Source organism: Phoca vitulina, unplaced genomic scaffold (assembly GCF_004348235.1).
Source record: "Phoca vitulina isolate PV1807 unplaced genomic scaffold, GSC_HSeal_1.0 scaffold37, whole genome shotgun sequence".
NCBI classification, from domain to species: Eukaryota; Metazoa; Chordata; class Mammalia; order Carnivora; family Phocidae; genus Phoca; species Phoca vitulina.
In genome coordinates, this window is record NW_022589740.1 from 13161104 (window position 1) to 13179669 (window position 18566).

At 36.3% G+C, this 18566-nt stretch overlaps 1 protein-coding gene across 1 annotated transcript; it reads left to right on the top strand.

The window, feature by feature from the left end:
* Positions 1 to 1316: 1316 nt before the first annotated feature.
* On the top strand, positions 1317 to 17988 carry ANXA1 (annexin A1). The gene is made up of 13 exons (XM_032427666.1): positions 1317 to 1507; positions 8112 to 8191; positions 8282 to 8390; positions 8914 to 9008; positions 9863 to 9976; positions 10414 to 10504; positions 10743 to 10822; positions 11013 to 11069; positions 12848 to 12941; positions 13801 to 13896; positions 15208 to 15266; positions 16631 to 16753; positions 17642 to 17988. Exons 2-13 carry the CDS (start codon positions 8126 to 8128, stop codon positions 17693 to 17695), a joined length of 1038 nt encoding a protein of 345 aa, XP_032283557.1. The 5' UTR covers positions 1317 to 1507; positions 8112 to 8125; the 3' UTR covers positions 17696 to 17988.
* The last annotated feature ends 578 nt before the right edge of the window (positions 17989 to 18566 follow it).

The window sequence follows — 18566 nt, forward strand, 5'->3', positions numbered from 1 at the left end:
GAATGTGTTATAAAAACTGACAATCTTAAGAAAGCATTTTCATTGATCTTTGTAAAGCTGACATACATATATATAATAACATATATATAATTACCTGAAATATCTACAAGGAAAAGAGGCAAAAGAACAAAGCACTAAAATGTCCCGTAAATTGACGCACACACAGTGAAAGAGTTTATACCTCTGCATAGTTTAATATAAATATAAATATAAATTTTTGTAAAATTTTGTGAAGAACAAAATTGAATTACCATCGAGGCTACCAAAACAAATTTCCATTCCTCATGTTAAGTAGGAAATTTCTTAAGGCACTTGTTTTGTAATAGCTTCACTCATCCTTTCACTTTACAGTTCTGGTGGTTTGGTTTATTGTTCAACTACTCTAGAATGTCAAGGGTTTATGCATCTCTATCTGTAAAACTGATTCTATATAAAGGAATTACTGTAAATAGGCCTTCTTCGAATGCCAATGCCTTTTTTGAACGTCATAATGATCATATTTCTAGCATTGACTTCGTTTACAATTTGGGGACGATCTGGAGCTTTATTTCTTTTATATTTCTTATTTATATCCACAAGCTATATGCAGGCACAAGAAGTATTTTTTATTTTATTATTTTATATTTTATTTTATTTATTTTTTATTTTATTTTATTTTTTATTTTATCTTATTTTATTATTTTATTTATTTTATTTTTTTAAGTAGGCTCCATGCCCAGTGAGGAGCCCAATGCAGAGCTTGAACTCACAATCCTGAGATCAAGGACCTGAGCTGAGATCAAGAGTCGGAGGCTCAACCAACTGAGCCACCAGGTACCCCAAGAAGTCTTTTATTTTAAGGCAGGAAAAATGCTGGTAAAATATAAATAAAACTTAATCAGAACTGCATGATGTTAAAATTTACAAAAATACATTATTTCTCAATTGTCACAACAATTCTAGTGTTTATAGACAGCTTGGATTTTATTATCCTATTTTACAAAAGTAGAAACAGGTTCAGGGAAATTAAATATGTCCCCAAGGTTACACAGTAATAGGTGATGGAGCTTGGATTCAAACTGAAAGGGTTTTCTTGGGTTTATTTTGAAGTTTATACATTTTTCATCTTACAATCTGTTTAAAGAAGGGTGCTAATCATTGTAGCAGGAATGGGGTAAACAGTACTGCATACTTGAAAATCTTTTGCATTTTACTTTTTCTGGAAAAAGCAACGCAAACTAAAGAGAAAAAAGAAAAAAAAAAAGTCTGTCCTTCCGGGTTTTTTTTTTTTTCGCCTTTGTGCTGTCAGCTAGGACTTGATTTAGCGAGTAGTTTTGCAAGACTTGTTTCACTTTGTTTCGGACAAGGCTGAGCCACGTATTTCAAACAAAGGGCAGCCAATTACTAACTTCTGGTTGCTAGGTGTGGCCCCCTTTCAAACTATAAAATCAGAAGCACAAGGCTTCACTTCTAGTGGGAAACGTTCAGAAGAGAACCTCTCTTTAGTGCTTTGGAAGGGGGAAAAAGGGTAAGTCTTAGTTTTCTTTTTAGTTAGTTTTGATTGTTTGCAAAACTTTCCCCATCCTGATGTTACATGTTACTGCTTCTCCAGGGTTTATGGGGGGCTGCATTTCATATGTTTTGATAAATCTTTCTGTAAAATCACATTGGGTATTTATATTTTGGAAACCACAAAATCGTAATGTTTTATTTTACTTAGTTAAGAAATAGAGTTTTACACATATGGACTGTTTGCTTAATACTGGCTTATTGTACTGTTGGTGAGTTACCATGGAAAAAAAAAGGAAAGACTGTGCTTTCCTCCTACCGAGTCAGACATTTCCAAGAGCTCTGTGTGTCTTACATGGAAATCATGATGGAGGGTGGATACTTGTGGGCAGCTAGCACAGAAGAACAGAAGTGCCAGAGGTGGGTTTCAGGAAACTGTTTCAAAATAGGACTATTTTATTTTCTTTTTTGGTAAAAATCAAATAGATTCAGACATCATAGTGATAATCATGCCCTTTGTAATTAACAACTGAAATTACGTTATGTTTATTCATGAAGCATAAATAAATAAGAGGATCCGCTTATTAATCATTTCATTTAAAGAGGGTGTGGCCACATTCTTATTGCTGTGGTCTGTGTCATAGGCAGGCTTTTCCAGTGCTGCTTTGAAAACTTAAGGGGAAGGGAAATATTTTCTGGGTGGTGCCCGATGAGTTCTTCTTGTGGATGCCAATTGGGTCCTCCAAAAATTATTCTACTTAGTAGCATCTAGATTGTGAATGAGAACTAATGGCCATAAAATTCCTTAGAAAAGCACAAAGCAAATCTAAAGCAGAGTTTTTACTGGTGTTGGATATATTTGCAAAAGTGAGAGAATTTGAATCATAATATATCCGGCTATTGTTCATAGCAAGAATTTTTCTCTTAGCCCATTTTGAATGTTAAATTAAATGTCCTGATGTCTCACTTTTAATGCTACCTTGATGAAGAAAGGTGTACTTTTTCTTGCTCTGTTTGTGTCTAAAATGGACTTTGAAAAAGTAACATTCCCCTCTGCACCCGGGAACGTATTTTGGTAGCTGGAAGAGAAGGCACATTGTAAAATGATGCAAATGTGGTAAAGGGCTGGTTTCATAATTCTGAAATGGTCTCCTCTCCAGAAGTTGTGTTACCACCCTGGCCCCTGGCTCAACCACATGAGGTAGCTAGCCAACATCAGATTGGTGTGGACAAAACAGTTCATAATAACATTATTCAAGAGTTTCATGCTTATTAAGTGCTTTCTCGATCAAAAGATCTGCAAAGGTTCATTTCTGTGTATGATGTTAATTTGCTGAGTTGGTTGTTCTTCATCTTCCCTAGACCCTAGAGTGGTATTTAAAATCAGAGCTAAATAGCTAAACCAGTGGAACTATTATTTTTCAGTGATAAACACAAAGTGGTTTCTGGAGTAAATGAGTTCATTTTTCTTTAACACAGGATAAAATTTTATCAGGAAGATCAGAACAGATAAAATATATATAATATCTTCCTTAATTATGCTAATTTTCTCCACCTCCATCCACGTGAAGTGAAGTTTGAGACAGGCATTTCAGAACTCTCATGCATTTTAGATACTGTTTATTCCAACATGCTTGTTTTTACAAACGAAGACCCCTGGAGAAGTTAAATGTTTTCTGGAGGCCACACAGTCAGTTAAAGAGAATCAAAATAGGCCTCAGCACTCCTCAATTCTTATTTTTACATCTTATAGTTAGGGGAAAATATTCGTTAAGTGTATAGATATGTTTCCCAAGTAATTAGCACTGATACACTGTTTAGCCATTCAATAACACTTATTACCATAGCAAATACTAGGGACTGGAGGTACGTAATAACGGTGGACTAGCACTGCTCTCCGGGAATATAGATAGGTCAACAGAAAGTGATAATCCAGAATGGTAGGGGCTAGTGTAGGGGAAAAGGAGGATGCCTTGGGATAGCACCCAGCCGAGTGTTGAACCAATGAAAGTTTTCTAGAGGATATGAAGAGGTCTATGCTGAGTCCTTTTAGAAGCAACAGTTTGGCATAGGAGAGTGAATATGGAGGAAGAAACAGCATTCCAGGCAAAGGAAACACCCTGTCCAAAAACCCAGAAGCAAAATATTCATGAGACTACCTTTCATAAGGTGGTTCTTCATAAGTCATGCCGTTGTATAGTCTAATTGCCTTCTCTCACACGGGTAGGTGTGGGAAGGACTTGTGAAATAGATATTCAAGGGAAAAGAGAGCACAGGCTAAATCACTGAAAAAGAAACACCCGAGGACTTGGGGAAACCTTGCCCCAGTCTCCATGGGTTCACTGTTAATGAATTTGATTCTCAAGTGTGAGCTATTAAAAATAACACCCCTGCCACTCACTGTCTTTTGGTCATTAGTTTAAAAGAATATGCAATCGGAAGGCATGGATTTATGTATGACTTGATGCTGGCCACTTCTGTCTACAACACGGCCAGGAAGTCACACTGTTTTTCCCAGGTAGAGAATGGGAATAAGGGTGTTGTCCTTTGCAAGGATTGGCTGCTGCTGGTATCACTGTGTAACTGATCATTCTAGATCATTCTAGGAAGGCATGAGACACCACAAAACTCAGCTTCTGTCACAGATCTTAGAAGTAGTCTTTCATGAGGCCAAGAGATAGAAATTGTGATGAACAACAACAAAACAACAACCAACTTTTGTAATAATTTCAATCCTTCAGAAGAGTTGCGAGAATATTGCACAGAATTACCATATCCTTTATACCCAGATCCCCCAATTGCTCATATGCCACATTTGTTTTGTCCTCTTACCCCTTCCACCCTCTCACTATATTTTTTCTGGGACATTTGAGGGAACACCACAGATATGCTGTCCCTATGCTTCTAGCTTACTTCTGTCTGTATATATTAAAAAACAAGGACACAACAATAGTGCAGTTTTTGAAAAATCAGGAAACTAACTTTGATACAAGCCTTAGTTTCTCAAATTTTGAGCTGGTGCAATTACTAATGTACCATTTCTGGAATACCTTTATCTTATAGTTCAGCAAGCATGGCTCCTGCATTGTACTTAACATCCTGGGCATACTTTTTATGCGTATTTGCCCTCTTTAATTCCTTGCTGACTGAGATGAAGAAAGCTCTCTTCTGAAACACAATATACAAAAAAATACCCATCTCTAGAAAGTTACATATTTATGCACAGATAAATGAGATTGGTTGGCAGTGCATGTTCACAAACAGATCATTTATTAGATGAAACTCTGAAATATTCTTAATTTCCATATAGGTCAACCCATAAATGACCAATTTCATCTTCAAATTAGATGATGTTAAGAACTGAGATAAACTTGGTTTCAGAGCTCATCAGTAGCCAGATTAGATATATAGTGAGCCAAGGTATATTAATAAAATAACTCTTAAGTACCTACTATAAATGTTGCAACTAAAAAAAAAAAAAACCAGAAAAAAGAAAATCTTTTGTAAATTCATAGGGTTACCTACTTTATTTTTTTTAACTGTACAGTTCTATTTTCTAGACCAAATTATTCTCTGAAGAATAATAGTATCTGACATTTGTATAACATGTAGCAGTCTATAGAATATCTTTGTATGCATTATTTATCTATAATTAAGCCAAGTGTTACCTTCCAATTATTGAATAGGTTTTATCAAGTACAAAATGCTAGTTTTCATGCAGAGGGTAATTACTGAAGAGACAGAATGGTTTAGCAATTCAATCTGGCCAAAAAAGAAAAAAAATTTTTTTTTTTTTTTTTTGAGAGAGAGAGAGTGTGTGCACTGTGGGTGTCGGGGGGAATGGACAGAAGGATAGAGGTGTATGGGGGAGGGACAGAGGCGGAGAGAGAGAGAGAGAATCTTAAGCAGGCTCCACGCCCAATGTGGAGCCTGATGGGGGCTCGATCTGACCCTGAAATCACCACAGGAGCAGAAATCAAGAGTTGGAGGCTTAACCGATTAAGCCACCCAGGTGCCCCACTCCCCCCCTTTGTTTTGGCCAAAGTACTTTTGCTGTGGTATTTGTAAGGTATGTTGCAACTGTTAAAGATTTCTACTAATATATGCAGTTGACATTAAACAATTAACTATTAGTACCTGATAAAATCTCTTTCCTTCAGGGCAATTTCTTATATCCTGCCACTATCCCTGTGTCTTGAAGCTAAGAGCTGGTAGATATTATGTGGCTGGACTGAGATTCTATTTTCCTCTCATTGCTTTTCTGAGATAGTCTATTCAGACTAATTTTCTTTTCCAGACTGTGCTTTTAGAACATCCAAATTATTTCAGACTATAAGATCTAAAAACTCAGAAGATACGTTCCAAAGCTGTCTCCTCTATAGACTCTGTTGTGTCACATAAATTATTCAACCCCCTTATTTTTGTTGTTTTGTGTTATGTAAAGACATTGATGCATTATGTGAGCATTTTTTAGAAGTGAAAAAATGAAGCACAGTAAAGTTTTCATAAAATTTATTTTGAAGTTGTGAGATTCATTTTTAAAACTGTTTGACAATATCCTTAGTCTCTGGTCTCTCTTGAAGTTTTTTTGTTTTGTTTTGTTTCCAACTCAAAAGAGTGGAAATACTGGAATGCCTCTTTCACTGATGGAAAAGTACTTTGCTAAGTGACCAATCACATCAGTCATTTTGAGGCTTCTACTTTATGAAGGGCATAGATGAGATTATAAAAATGGAAATTTCAAATACCTGAAACCTTGCCAGAAATTGCTAGAAGCTCTGGATGTGCCAATTAAATAATTGGAAAATGAAACTCCCCATGCCAACAGCAATTGCACCAGATTACGACTGTAATGGGAACTAAAACCTCGTGCAGAATTGTACATCATGACTTTACCGCAGGAAATAACTTCAAATTTATCAGTTGCTGGGGGGTGGGGAAGAGATTACTTTAAATGAACGCACAGTATAGTGGTTCTTCTCACAGATGACAGAATAGTAATTTGAACAATCCCCATGATAATTAAGTGGAGATAGTTTCTGCTCTAGATATGATTTCCCTCACGTATTTAATCTCATTACTCGAAACTGAGGTTATTTTTCAGCAGGTGTGGCTGAAATACTTTGTCTGAACATGCTGTTGAAGAATCAGGTTATGGGTTTTACTCCTCATGATTCATTTAGCTTCGTATCAAGAATTTAAAACTACTGAGATTACCCTTCCAGACTCTTTCAGATGTATTCACGGTCAGAGTCTCCAGAGGGATAAACAAAGGGTATGGAGAGCTACATTGACCTTGAGTATGGACTCCTAAAAACAAATCCCCAGACAAAAAGGATCGCTGATAGCTTCTTCTGTGCACAAAACAGGGAACGCATGAGGTTTTAAACGTGCTTCAGGTTTTAAAAATATACATGGTTGATCAAATAAAAATACTGCTGAACCATGATAGCAATTCAAAAAATTTCAAGATAGGATTTGCCAAAAGGGGCACCTATGTTGCAATTTCACCCTGATGCTTCCTGTCAGAACAAAGAACCCTTCAGAAAATCTGGGTTTTTTGTGTTGGGTGGAAGAACACGAAGGACTAGTATTTAGGATGGCTCAACTAGGAAGAAATGTGAGTATAGCAATTACTCCAAATGCTGAAATAATTTTATACTAAGGAATGGAAAAAGAAACTGAATTATTTGAGGGAGAAATACCATATTCAGATGGTATTTCTGAATCTTTATCAAACTTCTTTAGCGTTTTGAGTCTGAATCTGAATTTTGAGACAGACAGCAGACTGCCACAGATGGTTTTACCTTATAAATGTAAAACTTTATGCTGTTTCTCTAGCCATTACTTTTCTTTAAGCCCTCACCAATCCTACGCAGATTCTCTAAAGGCCTACTAAGCAGTCTCTAATCTTTCATCTTGCCCATCTCTTAGCCATTCTCTATGATATAGGATGAGTGATCTTTCTGAAATATAAAAGGAATCATGCTGCTCTCTTTTTAGAAATCCATTCATGTTTTCCTAAAGCTTTGGAGATACATTTAGACTTCTTTGATTGGGCTTCTGTCAACATTTTTTGCTTCAGTAGACTTCCTTCCGTGTCCCAAATATGACAACCTTCTCTCTGTTTTGTTCTCTTTAACTTTTTTGTCAGGTTAATCTTGACTCATTTCAAGAGAGGCTCAGATCAGCCACACGACCCCTTAGCTTTCGTCTTTTCCCACAGGAAGCACACACTAGCTGAGGCACGGATGATGTTTCAATATTTTCTGAACCCTCAGTGCTTGGTATATGGTGAATGGTGTATAAATTTAGATCAGTAAAATAAATCACCAACCCCTCTCTTCAGCCTATATGCTTACTTGTAGAATCATCTGACCCCTAAAGGTTAGGACTGAATATGCCAAGAAAGAGCCAAGTGTCTGAGTGGAGGCTATGGGTTTCTGTTCAAGGGTAAAACTCTCCTTGTAAAAAGCTTACATCTAGCATTTTGTTACGCTCCTAAAATTAATCCAAAAGTAAGGTCAAGGCTACTCTGTGTCTTGCGTATGCGAGAGAGTAGAGTGATATAAATGTGTGGTAGGTTTGTGTTTTGTAATAGCATCTACCTGTTTTCTTTCCAGATACTTCTTGAAAAATGGCAATGGTATCAGAATTCCTCAAACAGGCCTGGTTTATTGAAAATGAAGAGCAGGAATACATTGTAAGTCAAGTGACCATACAATAACTTAGTTAAATAGCGGAAAACTAATGAGAGTGAGTGGACATGACTCTATTTCTCTCTTATCCACAGAAAACTGTGAAAGGATCCAAAGGCGGTCCTGGGTCAGCAGTGAGCCCCTATCCTAGCTTCAATCCATCCTCGGATGTTGCTGCCTTGCATAACGCTATAACAGTTAAAGGTAATTACGTCTTCCCAAAACAGAACCCTCTGGGACATTTCACAATGGCCATTTGAATGGCTATCAAAAAAGGGACATATGCGGTGGAAAAAGTCTGTTTCATTTTGAAGATAAAAAAGATTTCTTTGTCAAACAAAGATATATTTCCTTTCTCAACACTTAGGAAATTTTGGGCAAATCAGTAGAATCTCTGTTGAGACGACTGATATTTTTACCAGCTCATTTCTAGCAGAAACTCAATGCTGAAATCAACACCTCTGCTCACATTTAGGGTTTCAATCAGGATCAAACACTGCAGCACAGAGGGCCGGGAACAATTTCCTCTTTCTTTCTCCTTCAAATGGATAGAGTGCCATCTGAAGTGCTTCCCTTTAATGTCGCCTCCATGTCCTAGGCTTCTGTCATTTTATATTTCTTAGCTTCCTAGAACTTCATTTGGGACATCTTGGTAATTAATTATTTTATGTCCATTACTGATGATGAAGAAAATTGATTTTAAAGCCTTGTGGCCTTTTATTTCCAGGTGTGGATGAAGCAACCATCATTGACATTCTAACTAAGAGGAACAATGCACAGCGTCAGCAGATCAAAGCGGCCTATCTCCAGGAAAAAGGGAAGGTAGGTAGGAGTGGGAAATTTAGATATTCAATTTCAATTACACTTACGTCTAAACACAGATTTTGAGGCACAGTTACCTAGTTTTTTCAGTCTCTAACACTGTGTTCCCTTTACAACTAAGACTAGGATTACAGTGTTTATCCACTTGGTTGCACTGTAATCAATACTAGCAAATTTCTGCTTTCAGACATTAGCTGTCTTGGTTCTTTGCAGATGACTTCTCTAATGGAGACCAGTCTTTAATTTGAATATAACGAATATCAAGGGTACTATTGGCAATAAGGAATATGTTCTGATTGACATGTGTCTTCTGCTGAAATTTAAACAGCAATTTCATGTCTAAATGTAAAGTTTATACATATAATTCAACTTTAAAAGTAAGCTTTGTATTTTTTATACCAAAAATGGGTAATTTTTTTAAGGCGTGCAGTTAGAAAATGATCTAATGCCAATGTCTGATTACGGTGCTTATTTGAGCACTGCAAACTCCAAAGGCTGAAAAATTATTAATGCATTATTTTTAAAGCATTCTAACTTCTGTTTCTATCCATATACAAACCCCTATGTTTTAAGCTTTGTGATTCCCTCCCCCTGTAAAAGATCAAGAGACCCTTAAAGAAATCCTTTCAGAAGTTATCAATGAATGCAGTACATTGCATTGTAATCACTCTATATCTAAAAAATGAAGGTAACATTCTAAATCTCGTATTTTGTATCCGAATGAAAGGAGCTCTAAAAGATGGCTGGATTTAAAAATCAGTAGTAAGGTTACCTAAAGGTTAGGTAACCCCACATTGCTATATTGCCCAGCATGTTACTTACTAGAAGCCCTGACTCTCATCTCTTCGTTATAGCCCCTGGATGAAGCTCTGAAGAAAGCCCTTTCTGGTCACCTCGAGGAGGTGGTTTTGGCTCTATTAAAAACTCCAGCCCAGTTTGATGCTCATGAACTTCGTGCTGCCATGAAGGTAAGTAACCTGATTTAAGCAGAATTCCTTTCCTCCACAGACTGTGTAGGTCAAGTCTGCTTATGCATCTTGTTATAGCCTCACACCTAGTATGGGGTATGCCAATCGGCGGGCATAAAATGAATGAATGAATGAACGAATGAATGAATGAATGAAATGTTGATGTTAGCAGCTGTATTATTTCCATTCTCCTCATATTATCTGTCACTGCATGTATCCTATACCTCACTTTTTATATCTTTGTGCAAAATAATGGCTTTAAACCCATTTTGTTTTTAGAGCAATATAATAGAGTTTATTGTAATTATTAAATATTGTGGATATTTACTAAATACTGTGGGAAATTTACTAAATGCTAGATTCGAATGAATTCTGGGACCCAAAAACTAGCAGACGCTCTTGAACAAAGTTTTTCTTACATTTATTTTTTAATTCAGGGCCTTGGAACTGATGAAGACACTCTGGATGAAATTTTGGTATCGAGAACTAACAAAGAAATCAGAGAAATTAACAGAGTCTACAGAGAGGGTACGTTTTAATACCCAACAGTCCAAGTTACCTTAGTTGGAAACTACATCTAATACGCATTTCTTAAAACTGAATGTTGATGTTAATGACGGGGCTTTGGAAAGTCTGCGTAGTAAAATATTTCTCCATTGTTTGGCACGTGTCTGGTGCATGCGCGCTGTTACCAGACAGCACCCAAGTTGCTAGGGTGCCCATTTATCACCAGTTTACTGCAAAATACACTTTTCTCGTTTCTCAGAACTGAAGAGAGATCTAGCTAAAGATATCACCTCAGACACATCTGGAGATTATCGGAACGCTCTGCTTTCCCTGGCTAAGGTATACCTCATCTAGTTCAGGACATACCTCGTCCTTTATGAAGAGTAAAATGAGATTCCCTCTCTCTCGAAATATGCACTTGATTCTCTTTTTCTCAAAAAAGTATTATTTATCTGATTTTAAGGGAATTAAGCAAATCATGTGATTACATGCTAGAAAACAACTTACCACAGAATGGGATTTTTTTCAGGGTGACCGATCTGAGGATTTTGGCTTGAATGACGACTTGGCTGATTCAGATGCTAGGGTAAGCAAATACTCCTGGAGTTGACTTTCCTATGTCAGATAGGTCCTGTGTTAGGTGGGGTTACCACTTGATGCCTTTATGTGAAAGCAAATCTAAGATCCTCTGAGAGACCAATGGCCCCTAACGTTCATTCCCTGAACGATGCACACCCGTCTTGTACTTGAATAGCTCAAGAGAGAAAAATGTGGTCTTTATGTTTTTAAAAGATTTCATTATTTACAAAGTGGGAAAGGATGGAAAGAAAAGAATGAGAATTTGATTTGTCATTCTTAAGAATTGTTTTGTTGAGAAAACTCTGAATTTTTATCTTACTATGTATAAGAAAGGGAAAAATAATTTTTTAAGTTAAGTGGAAAGAGTAAGCGCATCAAACATTCGTTTAACAGTGAACAATGGAGTGGTTTATAGCCGTAAGTTTATATTGTAAAGACGTTATAGTAATGATATTATAATTATAAAAATTATAATAACGTTTTTATATACTTTCAAGTATATTGACACACATAGTTTCAGTGAGGTTGTTGGTTATTTATACACCAGTCCCTTGGCAACATTAGAAAAATTGTGCCATTTTAGGGCCTGGAATTTGTTAAAAAAAAAACCCGACTATTATTTGCATATGCTTTCCTCACGGGATAGTATTACGTCTATAAATTCATCACAGTGAGTTAATAGGAGAGAAACTTATGTGTCCATACCCACTCCCTTCATAATACCAGTACATTATCTTTCACATAAAAGGTACTCATTAACTTTTTGTTGAAAAAATGCATATACACCAGATGTTTGCTTGAAAAGTCCAAAATAACTTATGTCCATCAGAAGTTTGGCCATTTTAATAGAAATTGTGCAAGCATATAAAAAAAAAAGTTAGTATTTGACTAATTGCCCATAATAAAAAATGATTCTTATTTGCTTGTGACATTTCTGAATTTGCTTTCTATTTTAAGACTATCAGGGCTGTCAGATGTATATTTATGGCAGCTACATGGATTAGTGTGGCCCAGGAGGATGATGGCAATTAACATTTCAAAGTTAACAGAGCATGCTTGTGATAATAAGGCAAGGATTACCTTTTCTAGCTACAAAAGAGGAAAGTTGGCAGTTTCATAAGGTTAAATTGTTTATCTAAGAGTATAGAGCAGCTAAGTTGCAGAGTCAGAATTCTGAATCCAGAAATTTTAATATCAAAATTCAAGATCTAGGTTATGTTTGTATTATCGATGTATTAGTACCACTTGCTGATAGTTACCTTGAACAATTAAGAGTAAAAAAAAAGTTTTTAGAGAGTTCCATGGAGTTGCCATGATATAGAGCATAATCTGAAAGCAATTTAATCCAGCAAATATTTATTCTGCAAAAATATATTCAGTTTACTGTTTGCAAGGTGCCTTGAGACATACTGTGGAAGATACTTGACAAACTAAGGTCCCTATCTTTAAGGAACTTGCATTCTTAGCATTGCCTACTATGATTGAATTGGACACAAAGCAGATGCCTAGAAAATCTTTGAAGAGATCTAACATTCTTGTGAAAGTAGCAAGTCAGCAGATAGTCAAATGTTTATGTTTCTTTTTTTCAAAGGTTTCATTTATCTATTTATTTGAGAGAGAAGATAGCACAAGCAGGGGGACTGGCAGAGGGAGAGGGAGAAGCAGGGGGCTCAGTGAGCAGCGGGGATTGATGCAGGGCTCCATCCCAGGACCCTGGATTCATGAGCTGAGCCAAAGGCAGACACTCAGCCACCCAGGCGCCCCTATGTTTGTGTTTCTTGATAGGCTTTATATGAAGCAGGAGAAAGGAGAAAAGGGACAGATGTGAATGTGTTCATTACCATCCTTACCACCAGAACCTATCCCCATCTTCGCCAAGGTAAGAAAAAAAAATTCCTGAAAACTGTTTATAGTAGACGCACTTTTTTTGAGGACAAATAAAAGAAAGAGAGAAGCCTTAATCAGTGTCACTCTCATACCAAGTGAATATAGTGCTCCTGACCCTTTACTGCTATTTGTGCATTTGTCCAACTTTGTACAGCCACCATTTTATCATATTTGAAACACCCTTTGTGACTTTGGCAGGCAGAACACTACTTAATTATCTTGACGATTTCTACTCCCCCAAAATATTTGGAATAGGTGTGACAAAATATACACATACAACAGAATGAAATTACAATGAAGAAAAACATTAAACTCAGGACTAAGTGGGAAAAAAAAAAAAAGCATAGAGATGCTCCCAAACCAAAAGAAACAAGAGTTCTGTCCTTCGAGCCCTAGATTTCGCTCTGAACCTTTTGGAAGCCAAGGCAAAGGGGGAAGTCCTAATGATTACTTGAAGTTCATTATCTTATAATAGCACCTTCTGATTTTTAAGGATAAAAATAAGAGACATCTACTCCACAGATCTTTATATAAGGGAAGATCCATTCGGTATGGCATTTAGCTCTCATGTAGTAAGTGTCACGGCTGTCAATCACATGCCAGTTCTAATAAATGTCAACACTTGCGAAAACTTCCCCGAAATATACAGGAGCACTGAAATAGCCACATGAGTTACATTCCTAGGAGAAGATGAAGTATCCAAAATATGCCCAGTTGAATAATTAGCTTTAAAATGTGTGTTTTGAAATTCAGTCATTCAAAAGAATGCTTTGCGTCAGTTCCCCTGCTTTTGCTAGTTTGCTAAAGAATAGGATGCTTTGTACCTCTCTTAGTTTAAATTTAATGTTCAGTGTTTCAGAAGTACAGCAAGTACAGTAAGCACGACATGAACAAAGTTCTGGACCTGGAGATGAAAGGTGACATTGAGAAATGCCTCACGGCTATCGGTATGTAGTCATGGAAGGGGAAGGCTTTTCTAACTTGAAACGGTCGATGCTGTCCCACAGTTAAAAACAACAGCAACAACAAAAAACAGGGGCACCTGGGTGGCTCAGTTGGATAAGCTCCTGACTCTTGATCTCACCTCAGGTCTTAGTCTCAGGGGCATGAGTTCAAGCCCTGGGTTGGGCTCCATGCTGGGTGTGAAGCCTCCTTAAAAATAAATAAATAAAAAAAATAAAAATGAAAAAGACCCCAAAAGCTAAGATATAATAAACTTATGTTTTATATAGAGGCAACGTGGAAGATAATGACTATAAATATTTAGCTAAAGGTATATAATGGCCATCTTAATAATTACATTAAAATATTATATTAAATAATATGTTTAATATAATATTTGAATATGCAGTATGATATTTATAATATTATAATAAAATAACAATTCTTCAAAAAGATGGACAGATGGGAAATACTTTCTGAGCATTTACTTATGCCAAGTGATGCACCAGGCTGGGCATGGCTTGGGGGAAAGTCAGAGTGATCATTAAGAACATGGGGTTTGGAAATAAATAAATGCAGAGTCAGATCCTGGTCTGTCACTTGCTGATTGAGTCATCTTAGACAAGTCCAGAGGAATTAGCTCAGTAGGTCTCCAGGGGCTTCTGGAAAGGTCTTTAGAAGAAAAAGCCTTTAAAGGTCTCCCATGCTATTCCAAGAACCCGGGAACCTATGTTCTAAAGCAGTGACTGTGCTCATAAAGCCCCTGGAAATCTCGTGAAAATGCAGATTCTGATTCAGCAGGTCTGTAGTGCGGCCTTTGGATTCTGCATTCCTAACAAGCTCCAAGTTTGTGCCAATACGTTTGGTCCATCGATCACACTTTGAGGAGCAAGGTAGAGAATATTACTAATGAATGCGTCTATTAGTGTTTTATCTGGCAGTTGCCTTATATCGAAGGCAAGTCCTATTTCATTTGAAAAAAAAATTCTTATTATGACACGAAAAAAAGTATTTACTGTATGCCCACATGACCTTTAACACCTGCCAGTTTCCCCATTTCCAAGAAGAGGATACTCTAGAATACCATGAACTGAAGTTGCTGTTGAGTGGATTTAAGACAGAGGAGATAGTGATGTTGTTAGGGAAAAGATTCCTCAAGACCACCATCTACAGAAAGCTTTTTATAGGCCAAATATCCCCTATTAAGTGGGGGATGAGGAACAGCAGTGGAGAAAGGAGTCTTTCTGGTAAAACTTTCACATGCATCTTTCTTCTCGTATGGTAAATATGTCCGCTAAAGTGTGCCTGTCTTGCAGTGAAGTGTGCCACAAGCAAACCGATGTTCTTTGCCGAGAAGCTTCATCAGGCCATGAAGGTAACATTCTATTTTTATGCTTTGCTGAGGGGTGATATTATTGTTTGTGGAGAGAAAAACAGAAAACTTCGTATTGTTTGCAAGCCACACTCATTTTCATATCTTCCCATTAAAAAGAACCACTGTTCCATGTAATGCAAGAGGCAATACACATACTTATTGGAATAAAATTCTGTCAGATTTGTTGTAGTTTTTTTTCCAGGTAAGGTAGTCAGGTGAGCTTGTCAGTAATTTGTGGTTTACTCATTGTTTGCATAAAACCTGAGTCAGCAGAGAAAGGTTCTGTACTTTTTCTTTTAATGCGTGATTTTAGTAACCTACTTCCGCTAAGGTTGTGGGTTTTATAATTTCCTCCTTTCTAAGTTTCGCTTGCCTTTTTTATTATTCTGTCATCCATGCCCTGGATTCATATTTCATTCTAAGATTTTAAAATGTCATTTTAATACGGAAGTGGAAGGTGTTATGGAGATAGATTTGCAATCCCACTTCAGCCACTTCACTTGAACTTTATTCTCTAGCATGCATCGGGATGCCGCCGGTATACAGGTATTGTGAAAAGTTATTAGGTTGTATTTTTTTTTCCTTTGCAACTCCAAAATAAGGAGGTCTCAAGGGAAAAGGCGGGGGGAGGGAGAGAGATCTAACCCTTCAATTAATAGGAAGAGTCCTTCTGAAATGATAAAATGATAGGCATTGCGCCACCATGTGGTAGGCAGTAGAGTCCCAGACCTCATGCTTGCTATCTAGGGGGGTAATTATCTGGGTGGGTAAGGATGAATACCGAGTATGGTAGAAGAGCAGGAGGAATCAATGTAGACTTGCGGTCTGCTAAACTAAGACTAAGATATTTGAAGAGGAATTAGCCAGGTGAGAGCAGAGTTGGAGGGATAAAGTTGGTCCAGGGAAAGAGTTAGCATGACTCTTTCAAGATAATAAATGTCATGAGAGGGATGGTGCAGAGTGGAAGAAGAGGGTGTGGAATTAGACAGACATTGTAAACCCTGATAAAATGATTCATTTTCTTCCTAAAAGCAACCAAAGACCATGGAGGGTTTTAAATAGATGGATTCAATGATCAGATTTGCAATTTAGAAGGTTCACGTTTTTTGTAATTTTTGAATAGTTTAGACCTAGGAAAGACTGGATGGTGGAAGACCAATGAGGAGTTTGTAAAAGCTCTTCCATACAGCGGATGCAGCAGTTGGGTTCCTGCCATTTTATTTCCACCTATGTCAAGTGCATGTGTGTGTGTGTATGTGAGTGTGTTTTAATGAATGAACAAAAGAGCTTCACATTCAAACCTATACCTGCTTTATTAAGAGTATGCTCTGAATATGACATTTACCATCATTTGCTTTAAACAGGGTTCTGGAACTCGTGATAAGACATTGATCAGAATTATGGTTTCCCGTTCTGAAATTGACATGAATGACATCAAAGCATGCTACCAGAAGTTGTATGGTGTCTCTCTCTGCCAAGCCATCCTGGTATGTTGTGATTTTCATAATGCCACCTCCACAAATGGCAGTCTTTTTGCAACTTCTCCAAAGAGAAAATCTGACTTATGTACCTGTAGATTTTAGATGTAAGATTAATTTGTTATATTAGGATACATAATTTATAAGTAAATTGAACTTTCACTGGACTAGTGAGTTCTCTACTGAAAAACAACACAAATTTTCAGTAGCCATGGAAATATTTAGTTTCCCATACATAAAGTTAGCAACCAAAATATTTTAGTAGGGAGATATAGTGATTTATTTTGCAATGAATATTGATCAGAGATTAGAAACTTATTATTCTAAGCTTTCTTAATTTTGTTATATGTAAAATGTAAAACATGCATGTTTAAATTTTTCATTATAATGTTAAAAATAAAAAGACAAGGGTTTTAAACTTATTGAAAGACTGAAAGATAGATCACTAATTCAAGTTAAGTTGTCACTTATACTGGATAACTAAATCTACCAAGAAAAGGTGAGAAAATCACAGGCTTATCACTTTCTCCCTGGTGAGTGAGTCAGATAGCCCTCACTATGATATGAAATCATACTGTGTTAAGTTCACTCAATTCTGTGTGACATTTAGTTCTTGGAAAATAATAGTTCTAATATATAACATAATCAATATAATCTGAATCTTGAAAGCTCTTGCTTTTTATATAATAATCGATTAACAAATATCAGTTATCTGCTATATTAATTGTATTACTTAAATAAATGATATTATTATAAAAGATCCTAGAGTTTACATACTGTGATATATGTTCTACACCCGTGAATCTACAAATACATAATTCTTCTATAATTAAAAATACCTTATGTTGATTATGGTTTCAGGTAGCATTAAGCATACTCTTATTTCTTAACCAACAGGACGAAACCAAGGGAGATTATGAAAAAATCCTGGTGGCTCTCTGTGGAGACTAACATTCCTTTGATGATTGCAAGTTTCTTGATCAGAAGACTTTTAATCATATCTTTTCATTCCATGTCATAGACTTAAACAGGAAAGTTTTCTCAGCAGGATTACAGTCTAGCTAAATGCTTTTTGAAAAATATAGCCTATAAATCATTTTTATATCACAACTCCATAAAATAGAAGTTTTTTTAAAAACTATTATTTATCCCAAACTATAAAAGCCTCATAAACAGGCTGTTCTAGTAACATTACCTGAGAAAGATGTTTGTGCAGTAGAAAATAAAATGATTTTGCAGGACAATTGTGCGTCATCGGTTCTTCTGTTCTGATTGTGTGTGTGTGTGTGTGTGTGTGTGTGTGTGTGTGTGCAATGCAGTGGTTTAACTATATCAAGGGAAAGGAGCTTGAATCCTAAATTATAGTCATTTAATGAAACAGATTTTGCATATTAAAATTATTAATAAATTAAAAAATATTCACAGAGTTGGAAAATGGACTCCTTACATTTTATCATCTGGGTGCAGATAATTGAAAGCATGTCTGAGTAATAATGGATTTATTGCATCAGCATTGTAACAATTGAACATTCTGCTATGTTTCACAAACCAGTGTGAAGATGAAATGATAACAGCCATGAAAATTTCTCTTTTTTTAAAAAAATGGTAGTTGCATGTTGAGTTTTCAAAGAAAACTCTCAAGCTATTTCCAGAGTGGCTGTATCACTTCACTTTTCTATAATAAATGTATAAACAATCTAGTTTCTCCACAAGCTTGCCAGCATTTGATATTGCCACTATTTTGCATTTTGACACTGTTTGTTTTTTATTTTTTTATTTATTTTTTATTTTTTATTGTTGAGTTTTGAGAATTCTTCATATA